This window comes from Pristiophorus japonicus, chromosome 9, assembly GCF_044704955.1.
Source record: "Pristiophorus japonicus isolate sPriJap1 chromosome 9, sPriJap1.hap1, whole genome shotgun sequence".
NCBI lineage: Eukaryota > Metazoa > Chordata > Chondrichthyes > Pristiophoridae > Pristiophorus > Pristiophorus japonicus.
In genome coordinates, this window is record NC_091985.1 from 96,389,659 (window position 1) to 96,412,847 (window position 23,189).

General features: G+C 45.4%; 1 protein-coding gene across 3 annotated transcripts in view; it reads left to right on the forward strand.

Moving 5' to 3' along the window:
- The window catches only part of LOC139273141 (serine/threonine-protein kinase VRK1-like), a 208,704-nt gene that overhangs the window by 90,630 nt on the left and 94,885 nt on the right, over nucleotides 1-23,189 (forward strand). For 2 of the 3 annotated variants that reach the window (XM_070889605.1, XM_070889603.1), the window contains exons 9-10: nucleotides 15,562-15,682; nucleotides 17,780-17,838. The exons of the other annotated variant lie outside the window; for it this stretch is intronic. In XM_070889605.1, coding sequence (XP_070745706.1) covers nucleotides 15,562-15,682; nucleotides 17,780-17,838 — 180 coding nt within the window. The remainder of the gene's footprint in view (nucleotides 1-15,561; nucleotides 15,683-17,779; nucleotides 17,839-23,189) is intronic. 3 annotated transcript variants of the gene reach the window in all.

The window sequence follows — 23,189 nt, forward strand, 5'->3', positions numbered from 1 at the left end:
TGAGGGTTGATCTTCCTCAGCAAGAACTTGCTTCCATAATTGCATTACTGAGAGGAAAATATGTTTTTTGAAAGCTCCAAAGCTCGGAACAATTAACTGCATCCATTTAATTCTATCACTGACTTTTAATTTTATTAATACATTTTGATTAATATCAACATTTTGTTGGAATTTTACATTTATTGTTTTGACTGAATACTTGGAACTGTTAAACTTTTTGTTCTCCTGCATTCTCTGTTTGCAGGTTATACTGAACAGCAGTAGAAATTGCTTGTGTCACAGTAATACTACATAAGTTTATTTATGTCCATTTTGTTTATAATCTATAGGGTTAACACATAGAACCGGCTAAAGCAGGTTAGACTGCTGTCTGCCCGACTGATGAGGATCTTCATGGTCACTTTTGGTGCAGAGTAAACATGAATGCTCAGTCAAAGTGCCCTAATACAGAACACCCATTATACAGACAGACTAATTATAGTGTTGCCCATTATTCTCACGTATCATTTGAAGCAAAGCAGAGGTCAAGCTTGTTCTGCTTGATCTATCATGGAGCAAAATACTTTATTGTTGTCAATATTACAAGCAAATTACCAGAGAGCACAATGAATAACTTTATTAATTAAAATCCTGCACTGTCAGCTTTTGATAATTACTGGGAATTATTACTGTATCCGAGTTATGTTTGAACTTTTTAACATTGTTAGTGTCACTGAAATGGTAGTGTCTAGATTAATGCACAGACTGCTTTGCAGCAGTATTTCTAGTCACTGAAGCATGTAGTCAATATCTAATTTCTCTGGAGATACCAGTATATTGCACTTACTTACCAATATGAAGTGGTTTTTAAAGTATTGTCTATTTGCACACATACTAGTCAGGATCTATTTTATTGGCAAGATTACTAGACTCTGCAGCATTGCTTTGGAAATCTGGTCTCGCAGAAATAGCTTTATACTGAGTATTTGGTAGCAGCCATTTTATGGTTCTTCTGGGTTCCGTAGTGAAGTGAAAAGCCATTCTTTAATGAAGTGAATCAAATACATGCATCACTAAATACTTTACAAGCTTCGCTTCTTATGGAGCCACTGATAAGGTTCCCTCAGATGTTGGCACAGTGTCGAAGAACTAGTTGCTCATAGTTTCATGCTTCAAGCATGGACATTTGAATGCTGACGGCTGTAACTATGTTGCACTGTTGCCAACCTGATAACGAGTTAGAATTGGGACAGCTATTCTCATCAACTGTGAAGCCAGGGTTAAAATAGTGAGCTTCGATCATGTTGGGTAGTTTTATCTAGTCATAAACTGCCAGAGTTGTCATATGTACACATGTACTTCAAAGCAAAACAATTCCAGACATATTTTCTTGGCTGCCAAATGTGAATTTATTTCAACATGCCGCTCAAACAATATCCTTATCATTGGATAACCAAAAGTTTTCTTCTCTGCCTTTGATGGACTATCATGCATTTGTCAATTTCATCCATATGATGAAATTGACAAGTTCATGATAGTCCATCAAACGTGAGGTTGTTATCTTAATATATTTTGGATTTTTTTTCTTTTTCAGCAGCGTTTAATGAGGTAACATGGTGCACTTAAAAGCCTTATGGTTATTTGTTGGTGTGTTACACTGTTATTTTGTACTCTGTATTTAAGTTTTAAAAAGGAAGTCCTAGCACTAGTTTATCTTTAAGAAACCCACATGGTTGACCCTCCCACTGTATAGAGGGGCGGAAGCAGAAAGGAGTTAAATCATTTGTTGAACCTTGTTCAGTTGCCATCTAAAGTATGGAGAAATCAAGCATGAATGTGGAGTTTGTGACTTCTAAGGAATAATTTTCTCTTGAATAAGTTTAAAGATTCACTCTAGAATAAACAGCTCTGTGTGTGGGGAAAAAACAGATGGCTGCAGAAAAAAATCCTTGAATTGACAAGCCAGGTAAATACATATAATCCCAATGGATCAGTACACTAAGACTGCAATCTTAGTAACCTGGGCAGGTCCATGACGGGCGATGTTGGTGGCGAGTCCCGACCCCACTGCTGTCTCCACCCCAGCCTCTGAAATGAATTTCCCTTGATTGGGCTTGTTAAGCCTGCCCAGTGCATTTGCCAGCCAATTGGAAGAAGTGGGTCTGGTGACGTCACTTGATGACATGTCATCAGCTGGTTTCCTTAAAGGAACCATGGCCAACTTTATTTTGACATTTGTGCTGTCAGTGTTGCACAGCATTGAGGTGCTGCAAACACTGACAATCATTGCACAACTACACCCATGGAGGGAGTAACAGCATGCAGGGATGTCCTCTTCCTTTCCAATGGGCAGAAGAGACCTCCCCAGAAGATCAACACAGCCTGGTTGCACATTGCAGAGGAGGACACAAAGAGTGATGTGGTCAGTAGGACCAAGCTGCAGTGGCACAAACCTTTCAATGATCTCAGTAGATCACGAAACATTAGTAGAAAGGCACATTCAACCTCATCCTGCTGTGGCACTCATTACCTCCCTTCCCTGCCCTACTCCTGCACATCCTTACTCACACCAACTTACCTTGCACCTCCACCCATCCCTTTCTATCTACATTATCACATGTCCAACTCACTAGCCACCCCTTACACAACATCATCCTAGTGTAATCATACTAACTAACAACACACAAAGGTAGGCAATCGGGTGTTTTATGCAATGTTCTTGTAAAAATTTTGTTAGGCGGTGTCAAACATTGAAACATAAAAAATAGGTGCAGAGTGGGCCATTCGGCCCTTCGAGCCTGCACCACCTTTCAATAAAATCATGGCTGATCATTCACCTCAGTACCCCTTTCCTGCTTTCTCTCATACCCCTTGATCCCTTTAGCCATAAGGGCCACATCTAACTCCCTCTTGAATATATCTTAACGGACTGGCATCAGCAACTCTCTGCGGTAGAGAATTCCACAGGTTAACAACTCTCTGAGTGAAGAAGTTTATCGTCATCTCGGTCCTAAATGGCTTACCTCTTATCCTTAGACTGTGACTCCTGGTTCTGGACTTCCCCAATATCGGGAACATTCTTCCTGCATCTAACCTGTCCAGTCCCGTCAGAATTTTATATGTTCCTATGAGATCCCCTCTCATTCTTCTAAACTCTAGTGAATACAGGCCCAGTCGATCCAGTCTCTCCTCATATGTCAGTCCTGCTATCCCGGGAATCAGTCTGGTGAACCTTCGTTGCACTTCCTCAATAGCAAGAACGTCCTTCCTCAGATTAGGAGACCAAAACTGAACACAGTATTCCAGGTGAGGCCTGACCAAGGCCCTGTACAACTGCACTAAGACTTCCCTGCTCCTATACTCAAATCCCCTAGCTATGAAGGCCAACCTTTATTTTCAACACTTTGCGCTCTTGTATAGATTTGTGTGCGCCTTTGGAAGTGGCTTAATGAGTTGTAGTGAATGGTACTATGTAAGAGTGATGAGTGTGAAAGGAATGGCTTGGGCATTGTAGGAATAATTTATGGTGTTGGTGTCGGGTAGTACCAACCTGGCGCATCATGTGGCAGCCAGGGTGTACAGCATCCAGTGAAGTAAATTTAGCCATGGTTAGGCCATTCCCAGGCCTCCCGGGCAGCAATGTGCTCGGGCGCTGATGCCCTCTGTTCTGTGCAGCATCAGGTGATTGCGGAGAGGATTGGCAGTGTTGTTGGTGCTGCTGATGTTGCTGGTGTTGGGGCTGATCATGGTGTGATTCTGAGGACCAAGGCGAGAGAATATAAAGGGCACCCATGCTGATGGAATAGATAGCAGGTGAAGTAGAGATGACAGAAGCGATCTGTCAATGGTGAGAGCGGTAATGAGGTCAGACTGGATAGAGACTTGTGTAAAGACTTGCAGAATGGCGAGTCTATTGCGGCAATGCAGTGAGGAAGAGCTTGTGGCTAAGGGAAGATATCTCTGTAAGGGGGAGCTTTTACTGTACATTTGAAGTTATTAACTCACCAGCTGATTCAATGGGCACTGAACTCCCGCCTCAGCTTGACAGACGTGATCCACGACCTGTGTGGACCCTGTGGGCGAGCTGTCAAATGTAGAAGGTGAGCTGAAATTCATTGTTAAGTGGCTCTAAACAAGCCACTTAAATGGGTCCCCCTCTGTGTACCCACCACTGCATGTCGAGTCTGTTCAGCACTGACAGACCCGACATCGTGGAAAGGCGCATGGCGGTGGGTTCACACGGGCTTCCGATCCGCTGGGGAACAAAAACACTTTTCTACCCGAACTGCCAACGATCGCCCCCGGAAAATCTAGCCCTATGTATCTGAGGTGAAATCTTGGATAAGTACGTTGACAGGTGACTGTGTGTTGAAGGACATTGAGATTTTATGTTTGCAGCCATTGAGGTTTAAAGCAGGTGTTTGGCTGCAATGTACCAAGCCTTGTCTTACAATTTTGTTAAGCTCCAACTTAAAATTTAAAGGAGAAGTCTCATTTTTGAAAGGACGATTGTCAAAGTGAATATTTAATTGTGACTCAGAGATGTGGTGCAAGACAATTATAACTTGGAGTCATTAGTTAACCTGGTGACATTTATACAAAAAAGACAACTAATGGCAATAGATGTTACTTCCATATATAAAATAAATGGGCCTTTTAACTTTAAACAGATCAAATTAAGTGTGGGTTTGCATGGAGCTGAGAGACACGAAGAGGTGCAGGGTCCCGTTTCACAGACCTGAATCCCATCCACTCCTAGCCTCCAAAGACAAAGTGAACCTGACTGAAGAGACAGTGCCTCATCCAATCCCTAGAACTCTGTAAATGATTCTCAGTGCCTATACCTCGACATATTGTGTAGTCTATTATAGCACATGCTCTGCATCAAGCCATAGAAACATAGAAAATAGGTGCAGGAGCAGGCCATTCGGCCCTTCGAGCCTGCACCACCATTCAATATGATCATGGCTGATCATGCAACGTCAGTACCCCACTCCTGCCTTCTCTCCATACCCCCTGATCCCTTTAGACGCAAGAGCCACATCTAACTCCCTTTTGAATATATCCAATGAACTGGTCTCAACAACTTTCTGTGGTAGAGAATGCCATAGGTTCACAATTCTCTGGTCGAAAAAGTTTCTCCTCATCTTGGCCCCTTATCCTTAGACTGTGACCCCTGGTTCTGGACTTCTCCAACATCGGGAACATTCTTCCTGCATCTAACCTGTCCAATCCCGTCAGAATTTTGTATGCTTTTATGAGATCCCCTCTCATTCTTCTAAATTCCAGTGAATATAAGTCTAATCGATCCAGTTTTTTTTCATATGTCAGTCCTGTCACCCGGGTATCAGTCTGGTGAACCTTCGCTGCACTCCCTCAATAGCAAGAATGTCCTTCTTCAGATTAGGAGACCAAAACTGCACACAATACTCAAGGTGTTGTCTCACCAAAGCGCTGTACAATTGCAGCAAGACCTCCCTGCTCCTATGCTCAAATCCTCTCGCTATGAAGGTCAACATGCCATTTGCTTTCTTAACTGCCTGCTGTACCTGCATGACTACTTTCAAGGACTCATGTACCATAACACCCAGGTCTTGTTGCACCTCCCTTTTTACTAATCTGTCACCATTTAGATAATAATCTGCATTCCTGTTTTTGCCACCAAAGTGGATAACCTCACACTTATCCACATTATACTGCATCTGCCATACATTTGCCCACTCACCTAACCTGTCCAAGTCACCCTGCAGCCTCTTAGCATCCTCCTCACAGCTCACACTGCCACCCAGCTTAATGTCATCTGCAAACTTGGAGATATTACATTCAATTCCTTCGTCTAAATCATTAATGTATATTGTAAATAGATGGGGTCCCAGCACTGAAACTTGTGGTACCCTACTAGTCACTGCCTGCCATTCTGAAAAGGACCTCTTTATTCCCACTCTTTGCTTCCTGTCTGCCAACCAGTTCTCTATCCACGTCAATACATTACCCCCAATCCCATGTGCCTTAATTTTGCACACTAATCTCTTGTGTGGGACCTTGTCAAAAGCCTTTTGAAATTGGAAATACACCATATCCACTGGTTCTCCCTTATCCACTCTACTAGTTACATCCTCAAAAAATTCGAGAAGATTTGTCAAGCATGATTTCCCTTTCATAAATCCATGCTGACTTGGACTGATCCTGTCACTGCTTTCTAAATGTGCTGCTATTACATCTTGAATAATTGATTTCAGCATTTTCCCCACTACTGATGTCAGGCTAACCGGTCTATAATTCCTTGTTTTCTCTCTCCCTCCTTTTTTAAAAAGTGGGATTACATTAGCTACCCTCCAATCCATAGGAACTGATCCAGAATCCATGGAATGTTGGAAAATGACCACGAATGCATCTACTATTTCAAGGGCCAGTTCCTTAACTACACTAGGATGCAGACTATCAAGCCCTGGGGATTTATCGGCCTTCAATCCCATCAATTTCCCTAACACCATTTCCTGATAAATAAGGATTTCCCTCAGTTCCCTCGGTTCCTCCTTCTCGCTAGACCCTCGGTCCCCTAGTATTTTCGGAAGGTTATTTGTGTCTTCCTTCGTGAAGACAAAACCAAAGTATTTGTTCAATTGGTCTGCCACTTCCTTGTTCCCCATTATGAATTCACCTGATTCTGACTGCAAGGGCCCTACATTAGTCTTCACTAATCCTTTTCTCTTCACATATCTGTAGAAGCTTTTGCAGTCAATTTTGATGTTCCCTGCAAGCTTACTCTCATACTCTATTTTCCCCCTTCAAATTAAACCCTTAGTCCTCTGCTGAATTCTAAATTTCTCCCAGTCCTCAGGTTTGCTGCTTTTTCTGGCCAATTTATATGCCTCTTCCTTGAAATTAACACTATCCCTAATATCCCTTGTTAGCCACGGTTGAGCCACCTTCCCCGTTTTATTTTTACACCAGACAGGGATGTACAATTGTTGTCGTTCATCCATGTGATCTTTAAATGTCTGCCATTGCCTATCTACCGTCAACCCTTTAAGTATCATTCGTAAGTCTATCCTAGCCAATTCACGTCTCATACCATCGAAGTTACCTTTCTTTGAGTTCAGGACCCGAGTCTCTAAATTAACTGTGTCATTCTCCATCTTAATGAAGAATTCTACCATATTATGGTCACTCTTCCCCAAGGGGCCTCGCACGACAATATTGCTAATTAATCCTCTCCCATTACACAAGATCCAGTCTAGGATGGCCTGCTCTCTAGTTGGTTCCTCGACATATTGGTCTAGAAAACCATCCCTTGTACACTCCAGGAAATCCTCCTCCACAGTATTGCTACCAGTTTGGTTAGCCCAATCTATATGCAGATTAAAGTCACCCATGATAACTGCTGTACCTTTATTGCACGTGTCATGTATTCAACTATCATTGTAACCCATGTATAAGCTGACCTAAGTTGTACACCTTGAGAACATTGACCACAAGGGGTGAACTTATGGGAGACACTCCTAACCTGGACTTTCAGGTATAAAAGGGGAAGCTCCACCCACCTTCATCACTTGAGGTCTTGGTAATAAAGGTAACTGGTCACAGAGTGACCTTCTCTCAAGTATGGACCTCATGTGCATTTATAATGTATAGTAAGGACATATCATTGGCGACGAGAAACTGGGATTTAAACCACGCGAGCATGGCCACTAGCAGCACAGGAGAGATGTACTGTGTTGGTGATGATTGGGACGACTTTATTGAGAGACTACAGAAAAGTTTTGTCAATAAGGAATGGTTGGAACAGGATTCGGCCGACAAACGCAGGGCTCATCTCCTGACGGTTTGTGGATCCAGAACGTACTCCTGATGAAGGACTTTCTAGCGCCAGAGAAGCTGGCGGACAAGACGTTCGAAGAGCTCAGTAAGCTGATCGGGGAACACGTTAAACTGGCAAGCAGCATGTACATGGCGAGACACCGGTTTTACACGCACCGGCGGCGAGAAGGGCAAAGCCTTCCAGACCTCGTGGCAGATCTCCGGCGACTGGCGAGCCTATGTAAGTTCCCAGATGAATGCAGAGCGGAGATGCTGCAAGACGTTTTTATTGAGGGCATCGGGCACGCTGGGGTTTTCAGGAAACTGATTGAGACCAAAGACTTGACCTTGGAAGTGGCGGCTCTGGTAGCCCAGACATTTATCTCAGGGGAGGAAGAGACCAGAATGATGTATGACAAAAATCTTGGCTCAAATGCGGAAAACGACCAGGGAGTCAACATTGTTAACGCAGCACACAGTTCTCTAGACAGACAAGGGCAATCGGACATGTCCCAGCATGCAGTCGAACCCAAAGGGGGAATTCAACAGAGACAATGGCTAGCTGAACGGTGATTCATGCCATCACAATGGACAATGCGGCCAGTAATGGGGCCATCAACACCTGTTAATGGTGTGCTTAAGGACAGTTAGAGAGACAGTCAGAGACGATCGACTTGTAATGGACCTTTTGTTTCCAACAACAGGGCCTCCAGCTCATGCTGAAGGTGTGGAGGCAAACACCCAGCCAGAGCTTGCAGGTATCAGCAATATACCTGCAGAAATTGCAACGTCAGCGGTCACTTGGCGCGTATGTGCAGGAAGCCGGCAGCCAGGTTGATGTACGAGGAGGACGGGCCTGATGTAAGCCCCACGAGGCCAAATGAATACTGGGGGAAATCGCTGGAAGCTGATGTTCAGCGAGTTCATGTGGAGCACATATACAGTTCATATACCAGGACGCCACCGATAATGATGAAAGTGCTCCTCAATGGCATCCTAGTATTAATGGAGCTAGACACGGGGGCCAGCCAGTCCCTGGTGAGTATCAAACAGTTCAAAAGGTTGCGGGTGTCCAAGGCCAGGAGGCCAAAATTATTACCGATTGACACACAGCTATGGACATATACAAAGGAGATCATTCCAGTGCTAGGCAGTGCCACGGTAGTCGTGACCCACAAAGTTTCGGAGAACAGGTTGCCAGTCTGGATTGTCCCGGGGAATGGTCCCGCACTACTGGGGAGGAGTTGGCTTGCTGTCATGAACTGGAAATGGGGCGATGTCAATGCAATTTCTTCTGTGGAGTGAGTATCATGCTCACAGGTCCTGGACAAATTTGACTCATTATTTCAACCCAGCATCGGCACTTTCATGGGGGCCAGGTAGTGATTCACATAAACCCGGACGCCAGGCCAGTACACCACAAGGCCAGAGTGGTGCCGTATGTGATGCGGAAAATGATAGAAGACGAATTGGACCGCCTACTGAGGGAAGGCATCATATCGCCAGTCGAATTCAGTGACTGGGCGAGCCCAATTGTGCCGGTGCTCAAGGTGGATGGGTCGGTCAGGATATGTGGCGATTACAAGGCCACCATCAATCAGGTGTCACTCCAAGACCAGTACCCACGACCGTGAGCGGAGGACCTCTTTGTGACGCTATTCGATGGCAAACTTTTTTCAAAATTGGACCTGACCTCAGCTTACATGACCCAGGAGCTGGCGAGTGAGTCGAAGAAGCTGACCACCATCACGACACACAAGGGGTTGTTTGAGTATAACAGATGTCCATTCGGGATTCGTTCGGCCGCCGCGATCTTTCAGCGGAATATGGAAAGCCTCCTCAAGTCGATTCCAAGGATGGTGCTTTTTCAAGATAACATCCCCATCACGGGTTGCGATACTGAAGAACACCTCCATAACCTGGAGGAGGTGCTACGCAGACTGGACCGGGTTGGCTACAACTGAAAAAGGCGAAGTACGTCTCCAGAGATAGAATTCCTGGGGAGGAGGGTAGCAGCAGACGGGGTCAGACCTACTGCATCCAAAACGGAAACGATCCAGAGAGCACCCAGACCCCATAACACGACGGAGCTGCGTTCGTTCCTGGGGCTCCTGAACTATTTTGGTAACTTTCTTCCCAAATTGAGCACGCTGTTAGAGCCGCTACACATGCACCTACGCAATGGTCGCGATTGGGTCTGCGGGGACAGCCAGGAAAGGGCTTTTGATAGAGGACGCAATTTGTTATGCTCCAACAAACTGTTAATGTTATATGACCCGTGTAAGAAACTTGTTTTAACGTGCGATGTGTCGTCCTATTGGGTCTGGTGTGTGTTGCAGCATGTGAATGCCAATGGTGAGTTACAGCTGGTAGCTTATGCCTCCAGAAGTCTGTTCCAGGAAGAAGGGGGCTACGGGATGGTAGAAAAGCAAGCGCTAGCATGTGCATATGCAGTGAAAAAAATGCACCAGTACCTGTTTGGCAGGAAATTTGAGCTGGAGACAGATCACAAACCCCTAACGTCCCTTTTGACCGACAACAAGGCCATAAATGTGAATGCATCGGCCCGCATACAGAGGTGGGCACTCACGTTAACCGCCTATGATTACACAATTTGGCACAGACCGGGCACTGAAAACTGCGCCGATGCACTCAGCAGGCTCCCACTAGCCACCACTGAGGGGGCAACTGAGAATGATGCTGAGATGATCATGGCTGTTGAAGCTTTCGAAAGCGAAGGCTCACCTGTGACAGCCCGTCAGATTAAAGTCTGGACAAATAAAGACCCGCTACTGTCTTTAGTTAAGAAATGTGTCCTGAATGGGGACTGGGCAGCCACGTACGGGGCATGCCCTGAGGAATTTAAACCGTTTCATAGGCGCAAGGATGAACTCTCGATTCAGACCGATTGCCTACTGTGGGGAAACCGTGTAGTCATGCCCCAGAGGGGCAGAGAGGTGTTTATCAGAGAACTTCACAATGAGCACCCGGGCATTGTCATGATGAAGGCAATTGCCAGGCCACACGTTTGGTGGCCAGGGATAGATGCAGACCTGAAACTTTGTGTTCGCAGGTACAACACGTGTGCCCAGCTGGGCAATGCACCCAGGGAAGCCCCCTTAGCCCCTGGTCCTGGCCCGCCAAGCCATGGTCACGCATCCATGTGGACTTCGCAGGTCCTTTCATGGGAAAAATGGTTTTGGTTGCAGTAGACGCCTACTCCAAATGGATTGAGTGTGCCATTTTAAATTCAAGCACATCCTCTGCCACGGTAGAAAGTCTACGGGCAATGTTCGCCTCCCATGGTCTACCGGATGTCTTGGTCAGCGACAATGGCCCGTGCTTCACAAGCACTGAATGCCAGGACTTCATGGCAGGCAATGGAATCAACCATGTCAGAACGGCACCGTTCAAGCCGGCCTCAAGGCCAAGCAGAACGAGCAGTGCAGATAATCAAACAGGGGATGCTCAGAATCCAAGGGGGTTCCCTACAAAGCCGCTTATCACGCCTCCTGTTGGCCAATAGATCCCGAACACACTCGTTCACAGGGATTCCAGCCGCAGAGCTGCTAATGAAAAGGACGCTCAAAACTAGGTTATCCCTTATACACCCCACCATGAAAGAAATTGTTGAGAGCAGGCGTCAGTCACAATGTGACTACCATGACAGGAATGTGAGGGCGCGAGGTATTGATGTCAATGACCCTGTTTTTGTCCTTAATTACGCTGCAGGGCCCAAATGGCTTGCAGGCACTGTGATTGCCAAAGAGGGGAATAGGGTTTTGGTAGTTAAACTTACCAATGGACAAATATGCCACAAACACGTGGATCAAACTAAAAGGAGGTTCAGCAACCCCATAGAAGAAGCAGAGGAAGAACACGACGTAGAGTTTACTCCACCACAGGTGACCGACGGAACCAAGTGGAGGAGAGCCCAGTCACTGTGGGCACTCCGGACAGGCCTGAGGCACCACAAACAGCAGACACTCAGGCCAGCACTCAACAACCGGAGCCCCAACTCAGGCCTCTACAAGGGAGCGTAAACCACTAGAGCGACTTAACCTGTGATCCCAATAAGACTGCGGGGGAGGTGATGTCATGTATTCAACTATCATTGTAATCCATGTATAAGCTGACCTAAGTTGTACACCTTGAGAACATTGACCACAAGGGTGTAAACTTGTGGGGGACACTCCTAACTTGGACTTTCAGGTATAAAAAGGGAAGCTCCACCCACCTTCATCACTTGAGATCTTGGTAATAAAGGTAACTGGTCACAGAGTGACCTTCTCTCAAGTATGGGCCTCGTGTGCATTTATACTGTATAGTAAGGACATATCAGCACGCATCCCTAATTTCCTGTTTGATGCCTTCCCCAACTTCACTACTACTGTTTCGTGGTCTGTACAGAACTCCAACTAACGTTTTCTGCCCTTTGGTGTTTCGCAGCTCTACCCATGTAGATTCCACATCATCCAAGCTAATGTCCTTCCTTACTATTGCGTTAATCTCCTCTTTAACCAGTAACGCTACCCCACCTCCTTTTCCTTTCTGTCTATCCTTCCTGAATATTGAATACCCCTGAATGTTGAGTTCCCAGCCTTGGTCACCCTGGAACCATGTCTCCGTAATCCCAATTACATCATATCCGTTTCCAGCTATCTGCGCAGTTAATTCATCCACCTTATTATGAATGCACCTCGCATTGAGACTTGGAGCCTTCAGGCTTGTTTTTTTAGCACTCTTTGTCCTATTAGAATTATGTTGTAATGTAGCCCTTTTTGATTTTTGCCCTTGATTTCTCTGCCCACCACTCATACTTTGCTCCTTCCTACCTTTTGCTTCTGTCCCCTTTTTACATCCCTCTGCCTCGCTACATAGATTCCCATCCCCCTGCCATATTAGTTTAAACCCTCCCCAGTAGCACTAGCAAACACTCCACCTAGGACATCTGTTCCGGTCCTGCCCAGGTGCAGACCGTCCGGTTTGTACTGGTCCCATCTCCCCCAGAACCAGTTCCAATGTCCCAGGAATTTGAATCCCTCCCCCTTGCACCATTCCTCAAGCCACGTATTCATCTGGACTTTCCTGACTAGCACGTGGCACTGGTTGCAATCCTGAGATTACTACCTTTGGGGTCCTACTTTTTAATTTAACTCCTAGCTCCTTGGAAGGAGGAGAGCCTGCCAGGAGATCTTGGGACGCCGTAATCATGACTATCTTCAAAAAAGGGGACAAGTCCGACTGCGGTAACTACAGAGGAATCTCCCTGCTGTTGACCAGAGGGAGAGTCATTATAAGAATCCTCCTCATTTGACTTCTCCCTGTGGCTAAAGAGCTCCTCCCAGAGTCACAATGCGGATTCCGTCCACTAAGGAGTACAACAGACATGATCTTCACCACGTGACAACTACAAGAGAAATGCAGGGAACAGCACCAACCCTTGTACATGGCCTTCTTTGACCTCACAAAGGCTTTTGACACTGTTAACCATGAGAGATTCTGGAGCATCCACCTCCGTTTCGGCTGCCCTCAAAAGTTTGTCACCATCCTCCGTCTGCTCCACGATGACATGCAGGCCGTGATCCTGACCAATGGATCCACCACAGACCCAATCCACATCTGGACCGGGATCAAGCAAGGCTGCGTCATTGCACCAATGCTCTTCTCGATCTTCCTTGCTGCAATGCTACATCTCACCCTCAGCAAGCTCCCCGCTGGTGTGGAGCTAAATTATAGAACAGATGGGAATATGTTCAACCTCCGCTGCCTCCAGACCAGAACCAAGGTCGTCCCGTCCTCTGTCATTGAAATACAGTATGCAGACGCCTGTTGTCTGCGCACACTCGGAGGCCGAACACCAAGCCATCGTCAACACCTTCACCAAGGCATATGAGAGCATGGGCCTAACGCTAAACATCCGTAAGACAAAGGTCCTCCACCAACCTGACCCCGCCAGACAGCACTGCCCCCTGATTATCAAAATCCATGATGAGGCCTTGGACAAAGTGGACCATTTTTCATACCTCGGGAGCCTACTGTCAACAAAAGCAGACATAGACGATGAAGTCCAACGCCGCCTTCAGTGCACAAGCACTGCCTTCGGTCGCCTGAGGAAGAGAGTGTTCAAAGACCAGGACCTCAAATCCGGCACCAAGCTCATGGTCTACAGGGCAGTAATGATACCTACCCTCCTATATGGCTCAGAGATGTGGACTATATACAGCAGACAGCTCACAACACTGGAGATGTACCACCAGCGCTGCCTCCGTAAGATCCTGCAAATTCATTGGCGGGACAGACGCACCAACATCCGTGTTCTCGCTCAGGCCAACATCCCCGGCATCGAAGCATTGACCACGTTTAATCAGCTCCATTGGGCAGGCCACATTGTCTGCATGCCTGACACGAGACTCCCGAAGCAAGCGCTCTATGTGGAGCTTTGACACGGCAAGCGAGCCCCAGGTAGGCAGAGGAAACGCTTCAAGGACACCCTCATAGCCTCCTAGATAAAATGCAACATCCCCACTGACTCCTGGGAATCCCTGACCCACGACCGCCCAAAGTGGAGGAAGAGCATTCGGGAGAGCACTGAGCACTTCGAGTCCCATCGTCGAGAACAAACAGAAATCAAGAGTAGACAGTGGAAGGATCGTGCGTCAACTCAGGCTCCCTACCCACCCTTTCCTTCAAACACTGTCTGTCCCACCTGTGACAGAGACTACATCTCGCATTGGACTCCTCAGTCACCCGAGAACTCACTTTTAGAGTGGAAGCACGTCATCCTCGACTCCGAGAGACTGCCTATGATGATGAAACTACATCATTCCACAAAGTTAATAGGAGATTTATAGCCTGTGAATAGTATCAAAAATTGAGTTGCAATCCAGTGTAAATTAGTTATAATGTAGGAGCCAGGTTCTGTGTCTGGACACTATTGTATCCATGCCAGATCATAAGAACAGATAATAAACTTCCCAAGGGATTGCATGTTTAGTGTTAGATTGCAGAAGCCTGCTTTGGTCTGTTTTGTTAGATTAGTAGTTAGGGGAAGGCTATGTGATTAAATTTGAGCCCCTGCTTTGATTAGTGCTTTGTAAAATTGAATGTTCTACAAACATATCAATTAACATTTTTGATTCATGTCATGTGACTAATGTTTGTGTTCAGCAATTTAACAAATACACATTTGATTTATTTAGAAAGAGTACCGCGAAACTGAGCAAATCACCTTGTGTGCTAATTTTTGCCATTCCTACTATACACTAGATGGCAGTTTTGCCATTGCCTCAAACTTTTTACACTTGTGTAGTAAAGGAAAGGCCATCACTGTTTAGTCTGTGCGCGGGGTCTCTGTACGGGTGATTCAGACCCTGTGGACTTTCTGGAACATATGTTAACAATTTAGAGGCAGACATTTATTTCTTTGTTTTACTGCTGGCTCTTTGAGAAAGTGTTGGTGCTGGATTATGAGCTGTCTGGATCATGTCAGAGGCCACAGGGATCAAGTTCATGTGACAGGCCAGACTGAGGAAGGATGAGGTTGGGGGGAGGTAAGGAAACTGACCCCTGCTTTTATTGCACAAGTCACAGCCTGTCTGTGAACCACAGCCAAAAACTTGGGCGTTCCAACTCTAATACAGCTGAACAAACAAGACACTTGCCGGCTTGGATTTTACACATTTCATCAACAGGAGTTAAATGAAAGCTTTCTCTATTTTTTCCTTGAGTGATTTTTAATCCTTCATTCTTAATTCCCCTTCCTCAATCACATTCCCTTAGCCCCATCCAGACGAGGTGACCTGGAAATCCTTGGCTACTGCATGCTACAGTGGCTATGTGGGAAGCTGCCCTGGGAGCAGAACCTGAAGAACCCTGTGGCAGTCCAACAAGCCAAAATCAAGTATGAGTTTTCTTCTAACTGTTTGATGGTTTACTGTAGCTGGTTTGAAAAAAAATCTTCAAAGCACATCAATTCCTTTAGAATATCACATTTCACCCCTTGTGTGTCCAAATATTCTTTTCATTCATAATAGTAATAACTTCAAATTGTCATCATAAATATTATAGTAATTGCAAAGTATTTGTTACTTGTTTTTTTTGACAAAATTATCCAAGAATACCATTAAAGTGCACGTAGATATATACACTTTGGGAGACGTTATTTAGAACTCTAAAACAGTAAATAAGTTCTTTACATTCTCAGTTTCAGGATTTTGTGGCTTCCTTACACTCAACTAAATGTAGCAAATTAAGAATACGTTTATTTAAGGGATAAAGAAAGGAGCTGTTTTATTTCATGTTCCATATATTTCTTTGACACAAGACTGGAACTGTTTCAAAATGTCTCCTTTGTTGGTGTGTATAAAAATATTTTGGAAGGTATGAATTGAATTAAAATAAAAGTTAACTCCTCAGAAACAGATACTTTTGAACATTAACCAGAGAAACTAAATTCTAAAAGCAATAAAATAAAATTGTTGTAAATAGCATCGAAATAGCAAAGCATTTGGTATTAATATAATTGTTTGACAAGGCTACCGAAGAATACCGTTAAAGCATACGGAAGTAAATGCGTTAGTCAGTGGAGTTGGGAAGATCTGAAGTGGATCACAAAGGAAAAGATGCAGTGTGAAATAAGTAAAAGAAACAATGTAGGAGATGAAGGGAGGCAATAAAATAATGATGCTGGAATTCCAATATCCCGGGTCCGTACAAAATTTCTGCGGACCAGGGAAGACATCGGAAAAGCCAGTTTTCAGTGCTGTCATGTTTCTAGCTTGACAGATCATCCACAGATCAGGAGCGAGGACATTTGCAGGGCAAGATTTCCAATATTTACGGATATCTTGCCCAGCAAATGTCCTCAAAAATCGCGCCTGAAAAAGCAGGCGTATAGCCTACTTTTACAGGCGCAAGTGTTTAAAAATAGACAAAAACATTTAAAAATGTTATTCGTAAAAACCCTCCCTACTACAGTAAGTTTATTTTTAACCATAATTTAAAAACTTTTTTAAATTTTAAATTTAAAAAAATTAAAAATTGGGAAAATATTTTATTTTTATAAGTCATAATAACTTTAGTTTCAATTAATTTTAAATATGTGTGGTCTGTTTTTTATTTTTTATTATTTTGTGTGATTGCTTTTGTTCCTATTAATAACACTGAGAACTCATAGATACGTGAGTTTCAGTGCTATTAATGGGAAATACTTACCTGATTAGCTGAGCAGTCACACATGACTGCATCTCCTGCATCGGGACCCTCTTCACGGGAGCGCGCTTCGCAGCGCGGGAGGAGTAGGCCTCCTGATTGGAAATCAGGGCGCCTCCTAGACCACCAGGTAAATTCGTAAAAAATATCCAGCGAAGAGGCAATTGCCTGCGGGAAGACCCCCAGAGGAATTTCTGGGCCAATGTTTCTGAAAGCTAGGGAAAAGATTTGTCTTTCAGATCACTAAAGATAGAAAGTAACTCAACCCACCCTAGATGAAAAGTCAGATCTGGTATTAGATGCATAGTATCTTGTAATCAGCAAATATAAACTCCATATCCAAAATGTTAAAATTACATTGTGGTGTTAAGCTGATGTGCATGTAATAATTTATTATTTAATCAAGGCTACCAAATCCAGGGATAGCGGCTAAAGTATTTATAGTAATATGTACTACGTGTGATATGCAAAGTCTTCCCAAGTTTAACATTAATTCATGCTGTTAATGCAGATAATTAATGCAGATAGTATTTTGATAAAACATTTTAATGTGAAATAGCAAGAAAAGCAAAACTTGTTTTTTGTGAGATGAAAATTAATATGTCTGAGCATTTGTATACTTACTTGCTTTTATCCTTAATAAAATATTGAATGTGCCAAGAGACTCTATGATAAATAGAGAAAGGGCGGAAAGGGGAAAGGTTCTGAGAGTTGGTAGCTAACAATTCTTTGCTGTCAGAAAGTATTCCATTGGCTTACTATGTTGTGTTCACTATTCCTATTTCAGACTTATGGAAAACCTACCTACCTCCGTGCAGCAGTGTTTTCCCTCTGGATCTGAAAGCAGTAAGTGTGTTTATGTATAAATACACTGGTAGATTTCTAGGAAATATGAAATGGCAGTCTTCAATAGTCTATCCTAATTTAGACAGGAGTTTGCTTTCGAACATCCAATAAAATAACTACCTCATCTTTTGCTCATTAAACAAAAGGATTTCCACTGTCCTCCATTTATAACCTATTACCAGATAAATCATATCATCCATTTGTGGAGAAAGTTGCACAATTAGCATTTTAAATGCAATTCTATTGATTATTTTTTTAAGTAAGCATGCTAAATGGATTTTAAGTAAAAAGGATGACTTAATTAGCTTGAATGGCTGCAGAGAATAAGCAACATTATTTCCCCTTCCATTTCTTCATTACAAGTTAGCTGTAGATTTTTATACAATATAACTGCTATTAATCCTTATGAGATTCACTTGGCAGAGGGCTCCTTGTATATAAACCCTGTTACCAGACATGAAAGGCTGAAAGAAAACTTGTTACAAAATTAACAAGTATGTTTACTTTTAACTATGTTTAATTTCCTCATATGTCAAATACTTGCAAGGGAGAGGGGAATTAGAGATGAGGGAAATGGACAGATAACCAATATTCGGTCTTCCATAGTAACCTAGGAAATATGCAAGAGCGGTCCTGATCAACTAATTCTTACAATTCTGTATTTTCATGTAGAGGAAGTGCTTTTCCCTGACAGGCAGACTGAGATCAAAAATTTCCAATGGGGGAAATCATAGGGGAGACCCACTTTTCAGCATTGTACACATTTACAGTACAATACAGGGCACCCTGTTTGTTTTACCAGCTCAGAGGATTGAACAGACCACATCATTTTAAAGGTGTTGTTTTTGACTTTGACCATCAGCCAACAGCGATTTACTATTTAAAACTATCAAGAAATTGCATCTATTCTAGTTACTGATATGTATCTATGAACAGAGGTGGCAGTGCCGTTTTTGCCACAGTTGGTGCATTATATGGAGTAACAATGGACCAAATAAATAACCTATTATTTTGTTTAATTGGCAGACTTACTAATCAGTGGTAAGAATTCCTCTGCTTACTATGTATAGCAAGATTATAAATTCAATTGTAAAGACTTCCTCTGTCTGATATTTCTATCAAAACCATAAACAGGTTCTTTCTGAAAGATTGTGATGATCTCACTCGAATTGTTGAACATAGGAAATGTTCCCAGCTGTGTTTACAATCTTACATTGCGTAACGATGCGAAAGAAAGAAATAAGACCTTGGCATTTATAGAGCGCCATTCAAGGCCTCAGGACGTCCTAAAATGCTTTACAGCCAATTACGTACTTTTGAAGTGTAGTCACTGTTGTAATGTAGGAAATGTAGCAGCCAACTTGCGCACAGCAAGGTCCCACAGACAGCAATGAGATAATGCCCATTTTACTGTCGCAGTGTGCATGCATCGACCTCTTACCAATTGGTGGGGACCCCGTCGCAAAATTGCCCCTCAGAAAATTACTCCTTTCCTATAATTGCCCTGTGGGGGTCGCCCCGCCGCATGTCAGAGCCCCCAACAGGGATCCTAGCTGTTGGTACACTCTCTGTGGCTTGGCGGCACAGCCGCCCTTAAAGGGGAGGTGTCATTGCCAGCAATGCCATTTTTTTTTGTCGGCCAACTGCCAGGTTGAGCCGACATTTATGGCCACAGGCTGGGCCACCAACAGGGATCCTAGCACCCCCTCTTGGGTGTCAGGCCGCTGGCCCAGCCAAAACCCTCCCTGGTGGCCCAGTGTTTGCCACTAAAGTGGCTGCAGAGTTCGCAGCGGCCCTCCCTTTTAACTGAAGGGGAGAGATGTTGTGACGCGCCAGCGCAATGATATCATCAGTGTGGCGCTGATGCCTTGCATCGTCGGCCACTCCGCCCCGCCCCCACTTCCACCCCACTAGTGACGGTCACTCCGCCCCGCCCCCACTTCCACCCCACTAGTGACGGCCACTTCGCCCCGCCCCCACTTCCACCCCACTAGTGACGGCCACTCCGCCCCGCCCCCACTTCCACCCCACTAGTGACGGCCACTCCGCCCCGCCCCCACTTCCACCCCACTAGTGACGGCCACTCCGCCCCGCCCCCACTTCCACCCCACTAGTGACGGCCACTCCGCCCCGCCCCCACTTCCACCCCACTAGTGACGGCCACTCCGCCCCGCCCCCACTTCCACCCCACTAGTGACGGCCACTTCGCCCCGCCCCCACTTCACCCCACTAGTGACGGCCACTCCGCCCCGCCTCCACTTCCACCCCACTAGTGACGGCCACTCCGCCCCGCCTCCACTTCCACCCCACTAGTGACGGCCACTCCGCCCCGCCCCCACTTCCACCCCACTAGTGACGGCCACTCCGCCCCGCCCCCACTTCCACCCCACTAGTGACGGCCACTCCGCCCCGCCCCCACTTCCACCCCACTAGTGACGGCCACTCCGCCCCGCCCCCACTTCCACCCCACTAGTGACGGCCACTTCGCCCCGCCCCCACTTCCACCCCCATGATGAGGCCACTTCTGCCCCGCTCAAAGAAAATCCGCGGTGTTGAATTTTGATGGTTAGGCTGTCCCATGCATTGGGGCGGCCAGAACTGATCGAAAACGGTAAATGCGTTTCGTTTCAGGCAGTGGGCAATTTCAGCCCCGACACGTCCAACAGTGCATGACTCACTCAGTACGGCACCAGAATGTCAGCCTAGATTATGTGCTCCAGCCTCTGGAGCGGGACTTGAAACCACAATCTTTTGACTCAACGATGAGTGTGCAACCACTGAAGCAAGGCTGACACCATGCTAAGAGAAGAATCTTCCTAGAATTCGTCCCCAGAATATTGTTTTTCACAATTGAAAAAATGACTAGTAGCAGACTGGCCCTAATTAACCTCAGGAAGTCCACGCTCAGAATCAATACAGATTTCTGTGGCACTAAGTGCTATACAGGCTTGCATGGTTTCATTGGCTGAGCTATTCCAAGCTTGAATAGGCTTCTTGATCACATTCATTGTTTTTGCTGTTTTTCAACTTTAGAAAAACATGATCTAACTTTGCAAGCCAAATTATAATGCACGTTCTTCATTCAGCATTTTTTTTTGTTTCTGGAATTTTTCAAGCACCAAAAGAACCTCCACTTTTTTTGCCTGTTTAACACCCACTTAACGCCCATTTTACCGCTGAAATGACGTATAATGCTCATATATCGCCCATTTTGGCACAAAATGGAAACTGGCAGGCCTTTTTTGGAAACTTATTGCGAGCGTTACTTTCCCCATGTGCTTAACACAGAGAAAAAATATGACCGCCCGCTCACTTTTTTGGGGCGGAATCAGCAGAATGGGCGAATACAACGGCCATAATATTGCCCAGTGTTACTTTCCGCACGGAATTAACGCCGAGATTCAATATTAACGCCCGGTGACTGTTTTTGTTGTAAAGAGCATATTTACCCAAACTAGCGGCCATGGAGATCGGCCATCGTCAATTTCACCACCTCACACATATTTCGCTCACAATATCGCTCGCTCCAAAAACCGGCCACAAAAAGTAGAATTAGTCGGAACGAATCACAACGTTATGGACGCATGTTGTCGATCACGTCGCGTCCTTTAAAAGGCAGCTGTGCTTCAACCTCGGTGGAGTTCGGATGTACTCTGCAGGCCGTTGGAGTTGATGTGAACATCTCTAAAAACATCTTGACCACACTGTGACCGTGTGGAATTGAAGAGGTGTGCTCGTCGGTGTTGTGTATGGAGAAAGAGTCAGACTGAACACTGTGAGCACAAAGTAAAGTGTGACCTTAGTCTTTTATTGCAGGTCTCCAGCGTGCCTCTCTAACCTGTGAGGCCTCCTTAAATACCTGTGCTCCCAAGGGATTATGTGATCCTTTGGGACTCCAGGGGATGAGCCCTCTGGTGGCTGTACAGAGTAAATACAAGTTTACATAAATAACAACACTCCCCGCCCCGCCCCCCCAAGTCAATAGTGTAACTATTTACAATGTGAGTCGATCTGGGGCCCTTCTTACCCTGGTTGATCGTCTCGGTGTGAAAGCTGGTATTGTTGAATCATTTTTTGGGCCATCGCTGGGCAGCTGTGCAGCTAGCCTTGCTGGGCTGCCTGGTGTGTTGGGTCCTGCTGGGCTGCTGTGGTCAACCGTGGTGCCGGTTGCTACTGATGTGTATGTTGGGGGATCAAAAAAGGTAGGGTCCAAGGTGGGTTGCTCAGGATAGTCCGTGAATCTGAGTTTGATTTGGTCCTAGTGTTTCCGGTGAATGAGTCCATTTTAAAGTTTGACCCGAAACACCCTGCCCTCCTCTTTGGCCACGACAGTGCCGGGAAGCCATTTGGGACCTTGTCCATAATTCAATACAAATACAGGATCATTGATTGCAATCTCGCATGACACATTTGTGCTATCATGGTATGTACTTTGTTGAAACCGCCTGCTCGCTACCTGTTCATGTAGATCAGGGTGAACTAACGAGAGCCTTGTCTTAAGTGCTCTTTTCATGAGCAGTTCAGCAGGTGGGATCCTAGTGAGCGAGTGGGGTCTCGTGCGGTAGCTAAGCAGGACTCAGGATAGGCAAGTCTACAGCGAGCCTTCAGATACCCTCTTCAAGCCTTGCTTGATGTTTTGCACTGCTCTCTCTGCCTGACCATTGGACGCTGGTTTAAACGGGGCAGATGTGACATGTTTGATCCCGTTACGGGTCATGAATGCTTTGAACTCAGCACTGGTAAAATATGGCCCATTGTCGCTCACCAGGACATCGGGTAGGCCGTATGTGGCAAAGATGGCCCACAGACTTTCAGTAGTGGCAGCGGACGTGCTAGCTGACATTATCTCACATTCAATCCACTTGGAGTACGCATCTACAACCACAAGGAACATTTTACCCAAGAACGGGCCTGCATAGTCGACGTGTACCCTAGACCACGGTTTGGAGGGCCAAGACCATAAACTTAGCGACGCCTCTCTGGGTACATTGCTTAACTGCGAGCGTGTATTAAATCTGTGAACGCAGGACTCCAAGTCCGCATCGATATCGGGCCACCACACGTGGGATCTGGCTATCGCTTTCATCATTACGATGCCTGGGTGGGTACTGTGGAGGTCATCGATGAAGGTGTCTCTGCCCTTCTGGGGAACCACTACTCGATTGCCCCACAGAAGACAGTCTGCCTGTATAGACATTTCATCTTTGCGCCGCTGGTACGGCTTTATCTCTTCCTGCATTTCCACTGGGACACTGGACCAGCTCCTGTGAAGCACACAGCCTTTGACAAGGGATAATAAGGGGTCCTGGCTCATCCAGGTTTTGATCAGCCGGGCAGTGACGGGTGATTGC